This window comes from Dysidea avara, chromosome 3 (assembly GCF_963678975.1).
Source record: "Dysidea avara chromosome 3, odDysAvar1.4, whole genome shotgun sequence".
NCBI classification, from domain to species: domain Eukaryota; kingdom Metazoa; phylum Porifera; class Demospongiae; order Dictyoceratida; family Dysideidae; genus Dysidea; species Dysidea avara.
Window position 1 is genome coordinate 22,611,736 of NC_089274.1, and position 18,348 is coordinate 22,630,083.

The following is an 18,348-nucleotide window of genomic DNA, read 5'->3' on the forward strand; positions in this document are numbered from 1 at the left end:
TTGGCATTTTGTATATAATGCAATGCATTTGACTGCTATATACCATACTAGAAAACATTGGTCACTTTGTTTGTAATACAAATAAAGTTAAACTCAATGACCTATAGTCCATAAAGACTATATTAATACATTTATGCACTGCAACCACACTGCGTGATTCATTCAGTAAATTGGTCAGTATATTTGAGCAATTACAAATCATTAACTGAGCACACTGTATCATTGTGTCACACTGTATCATTGAATGTCAAACTTTTTCGGTCATGCATGAGGTCAGCAACCACACGCATTTAGTAGCCAATAGTATAATTAATTGTTCAAACTGGTGAGTACTTCATAAGTTGCAGCAATTCCATGTGGTCCTTCTTGCACATGGTCTTGTATTTGTTGTTGGCTTGCTTGATCTTGACTTGGGTTCTCTATCACTTCATAAAATGTACCGTTGGGGTGGTGATGAGGTTTGGATTCATCTTTTTGATGTTCCAGTTTATTGTAGCTATCCTTGTCATCAGCTGTGGATATTCTTGCATAGAAATTATCTGGTTTCAATGGATCAGTTCTTTCAAGCCCACTAATAATGAAAGAAAGTTATCACCTATTATATAGCACAAAGATTATCTCACCCAAATTTAGTCTTGTCATAATGGCCACTTGCTGTATTTGCTTTAATAAATCTGTGTGTAACACAGTATGATTATTCATATGGTAGTTAGTGCATGAGAACATACGTTGTATACTGCTCATACATTGGATTTTCTGATTGAATTGAACCTGAAGACATCTGAAAGTGATGCCTGCATGAAGAGATACACATGTGATTGCCTATGCAAAGATAAAATATCAACTGTAGTTGACAATGCAGTGATGTGTGTGACATATAGTGACATTACAATACTTTTCAGTTTTCCTTCTAAATCTCGTCCAAAGTAACACAGTCACAATGGTCACTAGTAATAGTGTCAGGATAATTGGTAACACTATTGCTACAATTGTTGCTGTATTGTCATCATCATCAGAAATTATTTTCTTATCCACATTGACACAAGTGAGCAATACATTATTTGGTGGTGCAATACATGTACCATCAAATGAGGAATGAGTGCCATCCATTGAGCTAGAGTCAGAAATAGCTAAATAGAAATAATGATGGGTAATAGCATTGAAATATACATATACCTTCACTGATCCTGCAGCCAAACAGTCCAACTGAAAGACATGGAGTGATATGCCAGTCTGTTATGAGTAGTTGAAGTTGTCGGACACGAATGGGCTCCCAAAATGAATGAAAGAATGGCCGAACACGATTGTTGTGAAATACCTGGGAAAAAAAAGCATAAGTATCAAATACTTTATAGAGAGACAAACTAACTGATCTTCCTAGCAGATCCTTGTACTGAGTTAGGTTACACAAATCATCATTAGTAGTATAAGACAAAGAATATGATGTTATAAAGTAGTCAGCATTTCTGGTCTCCCTCCCTACTATCACCATTGATGTGATAATCACTTCCTCATCAAAATTAAAACTGATGACCAAAGGAAGATCCACTCCTTCAACAGATGGACACCAATGATCATCATCATCCTCATTATGTAACAAGCTTGACTCAACCAGTTCATCATTAGAATTACTAGTGATGTTTGTGATCATATCATTAAACTCCTCTTCTTGATCAGGCTGACAGTGATGTGATTCTGTGAATTAGTATTAACATTGGATTGATAAATAGCAGATAGGCTTGCGCCAATTATGCTGGCATAATTTTGAGCACAATAGGCTGGCAAAAGCATCAAGCATTATGCCAGCATAATAGGACAAGTTTCAAGAATTTTAATTAAAATATGCAATGCGTGTGCCAAAAATACTGCACAATATGAACACACTGCACATTATTACTGTATTTCATATCAAAAAACCTTGCAGTGCTATTAGTTTTACTATTTCTTGACTGATTATTCACACTTTGTGGTAATAAGATCGAGATACTCTAATAGAGCAGTCACTTACTCTAATACAGCAGTCAGGAAATGCAGATATCTTCTATATATATAAAGCTGAAAAGCCGTCTATCTGTCTGTCTGCATTCCATTTGAGTTCACGCATTCTTCTCGCCAGTTGCTGCACGTGTCAAAGCGGTTTTGGCACCAAACAAAGCGCTCATCATCTAGGAATAACCTAGCGTTTAAATGGAGGTTCTAGCTGCCGTCGTTCGTGGTTTACAGCGCATTTAGTGCAAGGGTGTAGAGCAAAAATTCACCTGAATTCTTTCTGTAAACCGCATGCAAACTGCAAGTAAACACCTATTGCCATTCAACTTAAGCATGCCTTTATAAACAACAACGTAGCCACAGGTGAAATTTTGTGCAAGCGGTAGAGCGTGAAGCTTGAAAGTGGGAGGTCATGAGCTCAATTCCCAGTTGTTCATTTCTTTTCCCTTTTCCAAACCTTTCGGTTACAACTTTTTTCTTCAACTTTTTTTGCTACTACTTTTTTTTCTTCGTTTTGGCAGCCTTTTTGGTAACAGGTTTTCTATTATGTTCTTTTCATGCTATTTTTGTCTCACTCTACAGTGAAACCTGTGTAGTAAGGACACCTTGGGACTGACCAAATGTGTCCTGATTATAAAGGTTTCCTGATTTTCCAGGTCAGTTTACATGTTAAGGGATACTTTAGGACCATTACCAAGTGTCCAGATTATGCAGGTGCCCTCCACTACATTGGTTGATAACAGTTAGTAGTAGCTGTACAGGTGATGACAATAGGTAATAACAGTCAGTAGTAGCTAGCTTGCTCAAAGTATCATACAGTATAGTAGTGCTGTAAATGTAGGGAGGTTATAGAGGTGATGACAATAGTACAGGTTGTAGTGTAGTAAAGGGAACATTAGGGAGTGTAGTATTGTTACAATATGGCAACTTCTACATTGTAGGGCAGGTACCAATAAAGTAATGTCTTTTTTGTGGTCAAGACATTATCAAATGATGCTCCATGTATAGCCTACATAATATGACAGGTACTACAAGAACCATCCACATTGTTCACACCTGTGTGTTGTATTACTACAGTAGTTTAGCTACTGAAGTTCTGGAGTACTTTTGCTATACTATGCAAGATAGTGGTATTAAAAACGATATCACCATTCATGTTGCAGGGCATGAATGGCACTAATGTTTAATGCTTGGTTGTTATTATGGTGTGATCCACTGGTCATCTGGAAAAGTGAGTATTGTTATAGCAAATCAATACATGCTTTTATAGGCTTTTTTTCACTTTTGGGAATTTCTGAGGCACCTTTTTGTTCTACCAGTCTGTTCCATACAATTTTTTTATCCATATATTCTTATGCTCACAGTTTTTCAGCACTGGCACATAAAATCATCATAGGGACTCTTATAGCACTTTTGTAGTAGGGCAGGTGAATTGCCAACATAGTGTGTTTGTCCTGTCTCTAGGTAAAAGCTTCTTTCACACTTAATCTGCAGCTGTAAGACATTATACTGCTGTAGAAAAGAAACAACGTAATTGCATGATTGCATGGGCAGGTATACTACTGTGCATCTGAAAAGTGATATTACTACTGGCATCATGCAGATAACATAGTTTACAATGAGGAACTGTGTGTGCAATTGCTTGACCTCGCACAACTATTTCACTAACCCTGTTTACATCCTTTCACTTTAGATCTAGATCTGCTTAAAGGATCACAGATTACCTTAATGATAGGACAATTAATGATAATGTTTAAACACCTACGTGGGGTTTGTATGGCAACATGTGTCACTACAACATTAGTGCATAGCATACTGAAAATGTGCTATGTGTACATCTCCTGTCATGTAGGTATTGCCTTAGCTTGCATGTATAGTTTAACTAACACTGCATGTTCATTATTTCACTATACATAGTTAAAAGAAGGCATAAGGATCATGCACTAACATGCATGCTATACACACACTATAACATTTATGCTTGGCCCAGTTCCCAATGTATTATTAATTATCCTGCATGTAAAGCAGGTACCAATGCTTTTATTTGTTCTTTACAACATGTTAAAGGCACTGGTAGGGACATCTCACTAAATAATTGAGCTACATTCCTGTTGAAACCACAGACAAAATAAACTTCATATTTTAAAAGTTTTTAAAAAATGCATGCTACATAGCTACATGGTGCTTAATGCTTGGTGTCTGTTTGTGGCATTAAAATGTTTAGTCCTGCACGTAGGGCAGGTACCAATGCTAGTACTCTAATAAAACAGTCTGCTCTCGAGCATAATCTTGATTTTGAGAGCATAATTTTGAGCATAATAGGCTGGATTTTTGAGCACTGCTCAAAAGCATAATAGGTTATTTTTCAAAGCATAATTGGCTCAAGCTTAATAGCAGAGTGTGCATGGGGTCCGGTGATAACTGTGTATAAACTGCCATAGTGAATGTACAGGTCATACACTATATACTGGGAGTAAGAGATTGATGTTGGAACTTTCAGATTTTTATGAAATTTCAATCATTCTCTTTAATGGCTGATTAATGCATTAGAATAGATGATTGTTATATTAGAGTGTTTAATTGTCCATCTTGATCTTGCTGTGAAGATTTTGGTCCTGCTCTGATATCCCATACACTATTTTTGTTTGTTGTCTAGAGCTAATTCAATTATACAAAAAGGGAAGTTAAATATTTAATGCTTATCACTGGACTGGATGGCTGGATTAGACCAATTTTGGGAGAAACCTGCATGGTTATAGCAAACGAATCACGCAAGTTTAAAAACATAGGTAAATTTAATGTACTCACATGCCTTGGGCTGTTTTTACAACCCCAGTCATATCTACTGACTGCTCTATGAGTATCAACCTATTTCATGGAATTAAGCTCCATAGTTTGAAATATCCACCTAATATGCCAGCATAGCACTCCAGTCTATTATGCTTTTATTATGCTGGCATAATTGAATAATTTTGACTCTGGGGGATTATAGTTGGTACATAGTGAATAATATATCTAGACACATGATAGTGTGTTATGCGGCCAAGTACATGTGCAACAAACAAAATATGTATTTTATAGGAACCAAGAAAACACTGTTTTCACATATCCATAGCTCGATCCTATATGGAAATTAACTATTTTTGTTATGAGAACTCCCTTGCAGTAGGGCACCTACTATTTCAAATTTGAGTTAAATCTGCCTAGCCATCACTGATTCAGAGATATAATTTTCTTAATCTTTTTTTATGTATATAATTGTATAATGTGTTCTTTTTCTTTCTCACACTTTAAAAATATTGCAATCACTTGCACGTGCTTTAGTTGATTCACTTCAAATTTGGAAGGCAGTATGAGCATAATGTAGTACAATTACAGTCTTATGTTAACAAGTTTAAGGAAAAATTTAAAATTTAAAATTCGATTAGGGATCATAGAAAAAAAAGTAGGGAAACAAGGGAGATCACCTACACCTGCAGACATACTAGCAAACATTTAATCCCAAATCAAGTCTATACCCAAAACCAAGAGACTGAATTAGGGATTAAATGTTCGCTAGTATATCTGCAGGTGTAGGCGACCTCCCTTGTTTCCCTACTTTTTATCTATGATCCCTAATCGAACTTAAAATTTTTAATTTTTCCTTAAACTTGTTTGTTTACTTTTTTGTAACATTATTATGACTGGTGAACCCACACATACTGCATCAAAAGAAAGGATGGCACCAGAATTAATGTTTTCATATGAAAGCACGCCCCAGCAATCAAAACCTGTTTCAAAAGTGCAGTGACCATTATGCTTCGCTTTCAGCTATGTTTGGCCCGTTACACAGTGCTACAGATCAAAAACAGTAGAATAAGTGCCTCTGCAACAATCCAGCCACCACGAAAATACGATGATTTGTGCGCCCTCAACTATCAATGACTGCCTTGAAAGTGCAGCGGCCATTACACTTCGCTTTCAGCTATGTTCAGCCGTTACACAGCGTTACAAGCGAAGGACAGTGTTAGAATTGTCTCTGCAATCAGTCCAGTCACAATGGAAAATACGGATGATTCCCGTTTACAAACATACTGTAGGGAAGTCACACATCACGCTACCGCGAATCAGCACCTTTGGCTGTCAGCAAAAAGAAATGAGACACAAAGGAGGACAAAGGTAAGTCCATGATGCGTGCATAGTATGTATTGTAGTATGCCAAAATGCATGTCTCGGGACGAAGCGATGTTGAACAGTGAAAAAATCAAGCCCATAGCCTTAGCCGCTATCGAGTTACGCTTACCTGAAAGCAGGCAGGCAGGCGGGCAGGCGGGCGGGCGGGCAGGCAGGCAGGCAGGCAGTTAGTCAGTAGAAAATTCCATTGAATAATTTTAAAAATTGTAATAATTTATTGGAAGCTTTTAGGATCATACTGAAGGCACTTTTGGGCTTGGTTATACCTAACCAATACCACCAAGGTGCCAGGATGGAGTTGTGAAGTTGGTTTTTGGGTGAATTTTTTGGATAGGAAAACCCAAATCTCCATGATCCCTAATATACAGCACTACTGTACTGTTTGACAGATCAGATTAAGAACAAGGGAGCTATGTATGATTTTTAAAAAATGCAAAATAATAATCCGCTTGACAGAATAACTTGAAATCAGTACAATAAGTAGACTAACTATAATAGTGCAAACCTAGAAAGTTCTGAGAGTATTAGTTAAGGAGATATAAAGCAAAAACCAAACAGGAGAAACAAATGTGTTTAAGATTCTCTAATAGAAGAGTCACTGAGGAAGTAAAAAAAAAAAAAAAAAAAAAAAACACACACACACAATAATGTCAAAAAAAGCTTATCCAGGGTTCAAACCATGGACCCCAACCCCTAAACTTTTTACCACTCTACCACTACTATCAGTTGGTCACCTTACTTAATTTCTACCTTATAAATAAAAGTTCTAGCTTACATAGATCTATCCATAAGTTGTATTAGAAGTGCTCAGAAAAAATGTACACTCTATTAGAGTACTTGCACAGTGTTTATAATTATAAAATAAATAAACACCAAACATATATGTCACACAATCAACGTACTCTAATAGAGCAGTCACCCACACTGCAATCTGTTGTCACGCCTAGCAGCTAAACTGCTTATGCAGACTAATTGAATTTTCTTACATGTTTCAAGCATAGTTAGCTATACAAATACAATATGAAATGATACCTATAATCCTAAAACAGCCAAGCTGCAAAAAAGGGTGCATGCGGCCTTCCAAAAATAGGCTAGTATGAAAAAGATTTGATATCAAATGTGGCAGCCACTATATTTTTTAGGGTAAATGGTACCATTCAGTACTAAAATGTTGTCACAAGTCATCCAAATGTGCATGTCAAACAAAAAAAATGTCAGTCCAGTGGTTACACACTAGACTGACATTATAGCTCAACCAATAGCAATTAAAAGCCATATCAAGAAGATGAATAGAACCTCAGGTGTGCTATAATCTTATGGGCTCTTAGTATAAGGCCCTTAGAATGAGATGCATATACCAAATGATTGCATTGTATTACATTAAAGTTTATCATGTACTTGCCCTCACAAATAAACTCCATACACATTACCTTCGCTCTCCAGTTCAGCACAACCATACAATTCCCATTTCAGACAAACTCTACCAGTATTTATTGTGTTAGTTCCATCTACCACAGCTAATGATGTCCAGTTTAGTGGATAAAGTCTAAATATTTTGCCTCTACTTTCAGTTGGTATGGTGAACTTTATATTGTCAAGATAATCATCACCATTATTGCCTTGAAATATCTTTAAGAATAATGTTTACAACAGCACTCCACTAATCATTTATGGACTCACCATCGGATTTCCATTCTCATCATTCACAACACAGAATTCTTCTGATTCTAAATCCATGTATGCTAACTGAAATCTGCTGACATATCGGGGTTGTCTCTCATCTTCATTAATCTCAATACCTTGTATTGCTCCAGCAGATATGACTACAATGGTACCAAACTCCACCTGAATATAAGGTGCATTGTTCACCAAATTAGTCACAATCTGTGAACACCATCCCAGAAAACCAGAGTACGTGTAACTAGCAACTCTACCCTCCTCTGGTCTCAGTAGCACCCTCTCATTCATGTTATCATAAGTGTAGTGTAGTGGATCATATCCACTAGCTGATAACTGGTCATCACTAACATAGTAACGTGTTCCTGATATCAGTGCCTCTCCATTACCGTAACATCTTGAGGCTGAAATAAAATATTTAACTAAGACACGCAGTAGTGTTGTGTGGCCAAGAAAGCAACATGTCACGCTATGTATAGATTGACACAAAGAAAGAAAATACTGTTCTCACATCTGCATAGCTCTATGGTGCCTTCTCCAAAGCACACCATTTTTACATCTTTATATATAACTGTCTGCCAGGTTACAAAGGCTATCCGTCATAGCAGTGCCTTTTGATGGTTTGAAAACAAAGCAGTAGTAGCTACAGAGTTACAAAGTAAAAACTTAACAACTGTAAATCGCGGGGTCGAGAAACTGTAACAGAACAGTCATTGTGGGGTTAAAATGTGCATGAAAAATGTCAAAAAGTTTACTAGAGTTTGAACCGGGGACCTTCATACTAAACTCCAGCCTATGATATGGTTGGCTTTGGGGCCATACAGATAAGCTGTGAAATAAGGATGCAGCCTTCAAAAACCTGGGTGATAAAAGTTGTGAAATCAAAAGAAATGGTGATAATGGTTATAATGGCTGTGCATTATTAACATTATTACCATTGAAGCTATTTCTTGACGCCACCTTTGATTTCACAACTTCTTTCACCCACTAAAACAATGTGTTATATAATAGCCACTACTTTTTGGGCTTCTAAGTAATATAAGACATTAGTGTGGAAATATAATTTAGGCTACTTTTGAATAAATAGTAACCGGAAAAGTAATAATTATGTAATAAAGTAATAATACACAGTAATATTGTCATATAAGGCATTATAGCATTACAGCTACTGTAAAGCAGAAAACTTTGATGGCATAAAACATTGACAAAATTGTATTTAATTTGCCAAAAATATTCTACCAATTAAAGTACATTTCTTGCCGTTGTTAGCCATATGCTATGTGTAGTATAGTAACACATGACAAAATGTGATTCGATTTTTTTTCCAACTGAATTCATTGCAGATTCGCCGAACTTTTTAAAAAGTTTCCTACTATACAGTAATAACTATAATCATAGTTAGGTGTGAGTCCAGTCCAGCCAGTTATAGGCATGGCTGCATGACCCATAGGGCTGAACCAAAGATAAGGAAGCAGCCCACATAGAAGTATGAGAGAGATTTTAACTGCTGCTAGCTGGTTGGCTATAACAAAGTAACTTATTACATTGCTGCAGAAATAAAGAGTATAATATGTAATGTATTACATTGACGCCCAACACTCATCTTTCCTGTCCCTCCACGCTATCTACTTTTTATGCTAGGCTCCAGGGGCATCAGAGTAAAGGTAAAAGTGGTAAGCCTCAGTCCAAAGGCAGCTAGTCTAGGGGAATCTGAAGGTATGTTCCCTGGCCCAGGAAAATTAGAAAATTGTATACTATTTGGAGGCAATTTAGGGCTGTAATACTGTATGCAAGGTGCTAGCTAGCTGCTTCTGACAAGTATTTAGGGGATAAAACTGGGCACTGAAAAGCACCTCCATAATACTGTTTAAATCTTAAACCCTTACTATTTGAGTTTATTAAGAGATAAATTGCAAGGAATGTTTCCAAAGTATAGTAGTCACAAGGGAAACAAAGCTGAAGATAAATATATGGTAGAGGCACTTGATACGGACGGAGTGACATGAAGCTGTTCTGGGTAAAAAACAGTGTTGTTTCTGTAAATTGTTGCCATAAGTATTGCATGTTCACTACTTTTAATTTTGGCTTCATCAAGTTTGAAAGCTTTGTTTTTATTTCAGTCAAAAAGTGGTGAGGCTTGGGCCTCACTGGTCGCACCTACTCTGACACCCTTGATGCTAGTGTTGGCTGTTGTAAAAATAGACCTATAATCCACTGCCTTGATGTAGTTATGACTAAAAAACCACCATAGCAGTTTCCTACATTTTAATCTAAGGTATCAGACTAAACACTTGCATTATAAGAGCACAGTATAGGTCATTGTAGTGACTGCTATTTTGATATTATGTAAGTTGATTGTTTGAAATTAAGTTATCAATATGACGTAAGTTTACCTGGAGGTGAAGGAGTTGGTGATGCCATTAGTGTAGATGTAGTTTGTGTTGTCAAAGATGACAATGGTACAGTAGTTATACTGTGATCAACAGATGAGTTTGTTGATGATACAACACTACTAGTAGGTATATAGTTAATGATTGATGTACTGGTTATGATATTAGTAGTGGAGGTGGTGATGGTAGATACTTGAGGTATTGAATTCAAAGTTACTATGAAAAGAGTATCATAATATTATATAGTCAACGCGTAAACATTATCATGACATTGAACAGATGTTACACATACCTCCACTGACTTTGCAGCCAAAGAATTGAAATGCAATACATGGTCGAATGTGTGAACCAAGAATGACAAATCTTAAAGTCTGTACACGAATTGGATCCCAAAATGTTTGTTGAAACTTGTCCTCTCTGTTATTCACAAACACCTAACCATATCTGGTGAAAATCACACATTAAAACTATTTAATACTTACAGTCATGTTGTTCAGATCAGCATATGTCCTAAATGATGAATTACCAACTGAATACTCCCAAGAATAAAGAGTAACATAATCATCAGCAGTTGGACCGTCAAGGGCATGATATGTCACTGATGTCAGCAAAATTTCCTCATTGAAGTAGAACGTCACATTTATGGGGAAAGGATCATTTCTATCAGCACACCAGAATCTTGGTAGTTCATTGTAGAGCACAATGTATTCTATAGGGTCATATTGATCTTGGGATGTTGCCACAACATTTCTGATCAAGTCTCCAGGCAGACCAAATGTACAACAGCTTAACTGGTACACTGACTGACATTCTGAAGTATTTGATATAGGACATAAATTGCAAGTACGTCCATATTACAATAACCTATTCTATTAACAAATAAAAAATACTCTAATACAGCATACACATAGACATGTACTGTATTATAGACATTAACTACACTAGACATATTTACCCTCTTCTCTCTGTGGCACACAGCCATGAAGTTCTAGTTTAACACAAGTTCTTCCTAATGACATTGAATACAGCCGAACAATTCTGGCACTAATGGGATGTGGGAGGTCTTGAAACATTGATGCTGTAATGTCACTATTCAATTGGCCTGAAAACATCTATAGAATAAATATACATTTATATATCTTTGAAGTGTATAGGCATCCAAACCTTAGTAGTGTTTGAATTAACTTCTGTTACAGCAGTGAGTGGTATGGTTGTACTTGTACCATATGCTAGCCAAAAGCCTTGGACATATCTTGCCTCATCATTTATATAAAATCCTTGAGTTTCAACTTGTCGGATGATTACTTCTCTTCCAAAGTCCACCTGAAGGTAAGGCTCATCATCTCCACTGTTGATATATTCAGAACACCATCCACGATAGTGGTCAGCTCCTATACGAGCCTCGTAGTTCCACAGTACCTCACAAGATGAGTCCTCTTCAAACAGGCTACCAGGATAACAATTGGAGTCATTACTATTAGATGTTATCTGATAATCCAACACTGAGAAGTGTAGCCCACTCATGAGAGGATAGTTACCTGTACATTCTAAAACAGGAAATGCATCCATTAGTAAAAATGAACTTTGCATTGTTTTATTATTATAAACGGTTGTACTACATGACCCACCAGTTGCAGGTACCCGGTCTCTGTTGCACAGTAATATTAAACATGCAACTAACTGTTATATATCCAGACTACACAAGACATTGTGTCAGTTTCCATTCACCAACAATGAAAACAACTAGATCATATTACCTCATCATATCTAATTCTTCCAGCCCCACTGCTAGCACTAGGTCATATCAAAGCAGCTGATTTTCCAGGAATGGAACACCCAGTCATTAAACCCCTGATTCTGTTTACATCACCCCTACCAATCTTAATATGTAGTTGTTGCCAATCCTAGTGTGTATAAATATCTTTCAGGTTTTCCTGAGCATGACTGACTGCTCAGATATCAAAATTGATATTTTTGTACAGGATTGTTAATTTAGTAGAAATCAATACAGATGACATTCTCTTCCCCTGACTCCCTATTCATAATACAAGAGGGCATCAACTGAGATTTTTACCACCTCCCACCAGAATCACATGTCAAAATGTTTTGAACATTAGTAATATATTACCATTGAAAAGGCCATGCCCCCAAAATCACATAAAATGCATAAAATGGTGCAAAAACACAAGTGATGTTTGTGTACTTTCGAAACACCAGCAACACTATGTGGTGCTACCCACAAAAAATGGCCTGTTTATTACTCACATACCTCTAAGGAATACTCCATCTTATTCTCATGGCTCTAATCGCAGTGCATATTACCACCTTTTCACGAATTCTGCCACTTGTTCATCGTTTTACCCAATGCGTAATGTACACACAGGGAATGTATTGTGGGATACACCAGTTGCCAAGACCAGGGAATTCACCCTAAACTAACTAGTTTAATTAGAATAAACAGTCTGGAATACCGTATATGTGAACTATTCTTTGATATTTCGAAGGAATTTGACCAAGAGTGTAACCGCCTTTTTAGTGTTTAGCTAGATGAAATATACGGGAGTTCACTTCAAAAAGCATCCGCATGAGTGATCTTGTTTATAATGGTTGGGTTCTTGGTTGTGTAAGTCCAGCATACCTAAGTTTTTATAAACACAAATTGTGTTTCCTAGTCCTCAGTTTAGTGGGTTTTGAGCTTACCACCGTGTCATTTTAATATCGGTAAATATACCAATGGCTATCAACTCCTAACAGTAGAGATTTCCAACTAAATTAAATAATTAACATTCCATGCATTCATTGGTATGACAAATATTGTGCTATTTTCAGGGTCATTTTAATGCAACGCCACCCCAATTGGTGGTTCTTATCAAAAGATATAAGCAAAAGAAGTTGACAGTGTGATGATTTTTTGTGTACAGTATTTTCAATGCTTTTACATATATCGCATGGCACCAAACACAATATTCAAAGTTTCATAAATCTAGATAGGAAACTAATAATGACATGAAATTTTCACCACATAACTATTTTATGGAGAACAACATATGAGCTAGGTAAAACCTCTCAAGAGTGACCACTTCTTTGTAGACTGACCACTCAGGGCATTACATGAATAAAGCAAGTGATTCACAAATAAAACTGTGTGTATTGTGTAATACTAAGTATACACAGGTACCTAATGCATTTTCAAGGATAACTAACTAGATAAATCAGTAATATTATATAACATGGTAAGTAATGGCATCACAAATCACAATTAACAAATACTTTGGAAACATGACAATCAGATAACAAAATGTAAGACCAATAGTAGAGCTGCTAAGTCTTAAAAACAGGAAGGTCTGTGCACTTTGTGATAAAAGCATGAAACTTGGTACACAGCTTGTATATATCCTAAAGGTCATTTTAAGATCGGGAGCCACCTCAGATTTGACCTTTTGTGACTTCTAGAGGTCAATTAAGTATTAAAAATGCCTTATTTCTACCTTTTGACTACTTTTTCAATAAATAAATATAAAGTGTTGGGTGTCAAATGAAAGCTGAATATTCAAGCACAGTGAGACTAGAATTATGTCTGTACCATATTCTATTGTAATTTTATGCTATTATTTACCTGATTACATGTATAGTAAATTTGTACAACAATGGTAATTTCAATTAAACAATAGAAAGTTCACAGACAATAGTTCACATTTATAAATCATAGTGACATTCTCCCTGGCAGAAGCATAGAGCAGTGCACTTAAGTGCAGCCTTGACACACTTACACTGTCTGGTACATCCTTTCTTGCAACCGCAATGGATCAGTTCATGGCATGCTAGGGATGCTTCTGAAATTGTGCTCCAAAGAGGTTCCCAGCCTGTACTAATCTTTCTCCACAACCAATTCGCAGGGTCAGGAAGTTCCTGCATAGGAGTTAAGGCCCTTTCCCAGCAAATAGGCTCGTTTAATATGTTGTTTGAGTACTTCGCAAGTTGGTGGCAGGTTCTCAAGACTTCTGGTCTTCTGTGTGCACAAGTATTTCCTACTATCATTAACATTAAAAGTCATGATATCATTTGTACAATCATATAGCAGCACAACAAATCATTCTAATGTTTCCATTGCCACATCACTGATCTCAATTTGCATCAATGGAAACTCTTCAAAAGCCTCGATGACTTCAGGATAAACTTTCCATGTATTCCAAGCCGTCTTCTTGCCCCTACCACAAAATGATGAGACAGTATCGCATCCTGTAAATGCATGAAACATTGGGAGAGTAGCACAAATTCTAGGATCCATGTTAACAACTACTTCATGGATAGGTATATACCTAAAATTAGGTCCAGTTCCAAAGGCCAGCCACAACTCCTCAAAGTTTATCTCATTAAGCATAGAAATCGCTAGTATTACTATGTCAGTGTCTACAGTCCTCACAGATAACTTTCTATATCCTTTATTTACAGCATCAGATGCATGGAGGAATATACATGTGTCTGCTTCTTCTTGGGAACAGGGAACCACATTATCTAGATCAGCATCAACCAGTGAGCATAATACATTGGTTCTGTCAGTTGCATATATATTCTTACCATCTACCATCTCTTTATTGCCTGGTGAGAAAGAAACCTGAAAAGTTTAGTTTTATTTTCATCCAAGTGTAAGAAATCTTTCCATTTAGGTGGAAGGACTGTAGTAGAAGCAGCTCTTCTTCGTATGCCTTTTCCTCTCTTCTCCCTCGTTGTCGCTTTCAAACTATTTTCCATATACACATCCCAAACAATGTCAACTCTATTGGCATTCTGTAACTGAGACAATATATATGAACCAAATACTGTGTCTGCATAATCTTGAAAAGTTCTTGCCGTTCCAGGATGAAGCATGTGAACAACAGCAGCACCATCAAGAATTATGGCATCAACGTTAGGTGCATGTAACAACTGTTTTTCACACAATTCAAGACAATGGAGGAGATCTGACTTTGCATTAGGTCTAATTTTTCCTCCCAATGACAATGATGGTGGAGTGGCCTGATTTTCATGGGCAAAGAATGTATCCAAATCCCCATCTCTGATTTGACAAGATATATATAGAGTCTAGAAAAAAGACTACAGTCATTCTTTAGTGCTGTGATTTGATTCTGCTGTCTTGTAGGATGATGTATGACTGTTGGTTTGCTGAATGAAGATAACTTATTTTTGATGATTGGCTCTGTGATGGGTTTTTTCACATTTCTCAAGTCGTTCTTTAATAAACCTTCTGTACTGATCCTCACCAATCACTTCAATTCCCTGGACTGTTTTTCCAACAGAATTATCCATAATATCTCTTGTATCAAGGACCAATAAATCTTGACCTTTATCAAGAAATGGATTTCCAAACACTTCGAATATTGCAATTAAAGAATTTACATCTTTCTGAAATGTGCACTGGACACTACAATACTGTTCATGATATAAGTGTTTGCCATCTTCCTGTGCTATGTTCGCATACTCCTCAAATTCTACTACAATTCTTGCAACTTCAGGTCCAGCCATCATCCAACGCCTCAAAGCTAAGGGATCAGTTGTCAATCCAATTGCTCCTCCTGACTCTTTGACTGTAGCATTATTTTGCTCATGGCATTGGTCAATAGCCATTGCTGAAAACTTGTTGCTAGTTTTGTGGATGACGAATTTTCCTGTATGAAATTCTGCCACAATATCTGGATGCTTTTCAGAAAGTGCCATCATGTCACGAATATGTACAGGTAGCCACCTGGAGTAATGAATGTGATCTAGTGCAAACATCCAGGGAGAGATCTTTGCAAGGGATTCAATGTAAAGCTGAAAATTTCCCTCCTGAATAGACCTAACGTACAGCAGTAAAAGAATCTCCAGGGACAATGTTTTAAACCAGTAGCTGAACATTAAACTCTGCTGTGCTTGTGATAAGCACCATTGATGATCAAGAGGCAAATTAATCCCTGACTCAGACATGTATTTGTCATATGCTAGTTTCAAGAGCGCATGGATACATGCGGCTGTGACTTGGTGTGCATGCCTTGTCTTGGTCACATGGCTTACTTTAATGAAGGAATCTACTGTACCTGCACTAGCAATGTCTGCTTGTACTAGAGCACTGATCCATCCACTCCCTTCAAGCCAGTTTGCTTAGATCTGCACATTGAGTTAAGATACATGGGCATGCATAAAACTTTATATCTTTGTAATAGAATATAGTACAGACATAATTCCAGTCTCATTTTACTCCTTGGATATTCAGCTTTCATTTGATACCCAACACTTTATATTTATTCATTGTAGAAATGGTCAAAGGTAGAAATTAGGCATGTTTAATACTTAATTGACCTCTAGAGGTCACAAAAGGTCAAATCTGAGATGGCTCCCGATCTTAAAGTGACCTTTATGGTACATGCAAACTATATACCAAGTTTCATACTTTTATCACAAAGTGCACAAAGAAAGTGCTTAGCAGCTCTACTACAATATTATTATTAAAATAGATTTGTTTGGACACTGTTTAGCTTTATTTATCACATTGTAAGCACTAAGGATAATACTTATTGTATAACGCAATGGCATCACTATATACTACAAAGAGAAATTATGAAAAGTTTCTGAACAAAATTACAATCACTGAAGCTGCTATAAAATGGATCAAAACAGCAGTAAATACACCAGAGTATAACATTAGGTAAGTGTGAAGCCATGTAAGGTTGGTATCACATGCCAGTCTCCACTTTTGAAAAGATTATGCTCAACCTTGAACCTTATATTGCAATTCCGCGCAAGACAACAAACTGCTCACCTTCAAACTATACTTGCATCAATGTAGAGGGATGCTTTGAAGCCCAGGGTGACTGTAATGCTGAATTCTGAACAGTGTTAGATGGCCATTTACCTTTAAAAGGGCCATATTTTCGTCACAATCCAACGTCAGTCGTCCTCCAATCAAAAAACACATGGCATAATCGAAATCAGCATATACAGTTTGCCCAGGACCACTTTCTTCGCCCTCATCTGCCACAGATTCACGCGGAAACACTCGGAAACTTCGGCTATCACCGGTGCCGTATTCTTCCAATTAGAATTATGTACGCAATTATTTGTATGGGATTCCTATGGGGATTTTTATTTCTCAAACTTTGATTTGACATATTTCAATAAATACCGCATGGATTTTAATCCAGTAAAGTACATTACGACGCACAACGTACTGACTACTAGTAACTGGAATGGCAGATTGTGAAACATTTATTGAAGGGGTGTAATTTAAGTAGCAAAAATATGTGTGAAAAATTGGTTGGTTGGAAATCGCTACTAATAGCTACCACTACTCCTATGTTTCCCTTCAACAATTCGACAATCTTCCGGAATCTGTAATTAATGCATCAAATATAGAACATTGTAAATCTCTACTAGCTAGCTATTTAATTTATAACTATACACGTGTGCTTTTATACTCTATTCATTTGAGGTCTAGCTTGCACAGTAATAAATAGAACGGTCAGGTCAACTACACCGGTATGTGTAACCCTAAGTGAGGTTGCGAATTTTCCTACAAACTGGTTACTACAGCTGTACAAGAGCCCAGTTGGCACCCGGGCCTCGGCCGACATAGCCCACGTGTAGCGCGTGTTGATCTACAGCAAACGACCATGCGTACCTGCTGAGATCTCCAATCGTCTTGAAATCATTAGCACTAGTAAAAGGATCTCGAAGACGACTGATAACATCATTCTCTTGTACTGTGACGTCCCCCAACTCTCCTACACATACAAGCTCTTTATAGATAATGGTCTGGTCACATGCTCTTACATGTATGGGATATATCACGTCACCTACCACGTGAACATTTATCATAATTTGGGAGTGTTAACTCATGATCATAATAGTTTAAACATTTATGTAGCTATATACAGTAACACCACTGAAATAGCTACATAAGTAAAACCGTTACTACTTTTTTTTGGTGGCAAATCCCAATGAAAGTCAAATTCCAGTGAAGGTCACTGATTTTCACTGGGATTTGCCATTCAGAAGTAGTGATGGTTGCTAAGTCGTTTTGATTGTGTGAATCATTATGGGAAATAATATACCCTAGCTACATGCATATGATCAAAACAGCTAT

The 18,348-nt window shown here is 36.9% G+C and overlaps 1 protein-coding gene across 1 annotated transcript; it reads right to left on the reverse strand.

Annotated features, from left to right (window-relative positions):
- On the reverse strand, positions 1–18,024 carry LOC136248411 (uncharacterized). The gene is made up of 14 exons (XM_066040194.1): positions 17,884–18,024; positions 11,394–11,776; positions 11,185–11,341; positions 10,712–11,040; positions 10,522–10,663; positions 10,233–10,445; positions 7,843–8,243; positions 7,593–7,791; positions 1,370–1,695; positions 1,177–1,318; positions 896–1,130; positions 729–794; positions 624–674; positions 1–571 (listed from the first exon to the last, which is right to left on the reverse strand). The coding sequence occupies exons 1-14, from the start codon at positions 17,954–17,956 to the stop codon at positions 310–312; spliced, it is 2,979 nt and encodes a 992-aa protein (XP_065896266.1). The 5' UTR covers positions 17,957–18,024; the 3' UTR covers positions 1–309.
- Between the last annotated feature and the right edge of the window lie 324 nt (positions 18,025–18,348).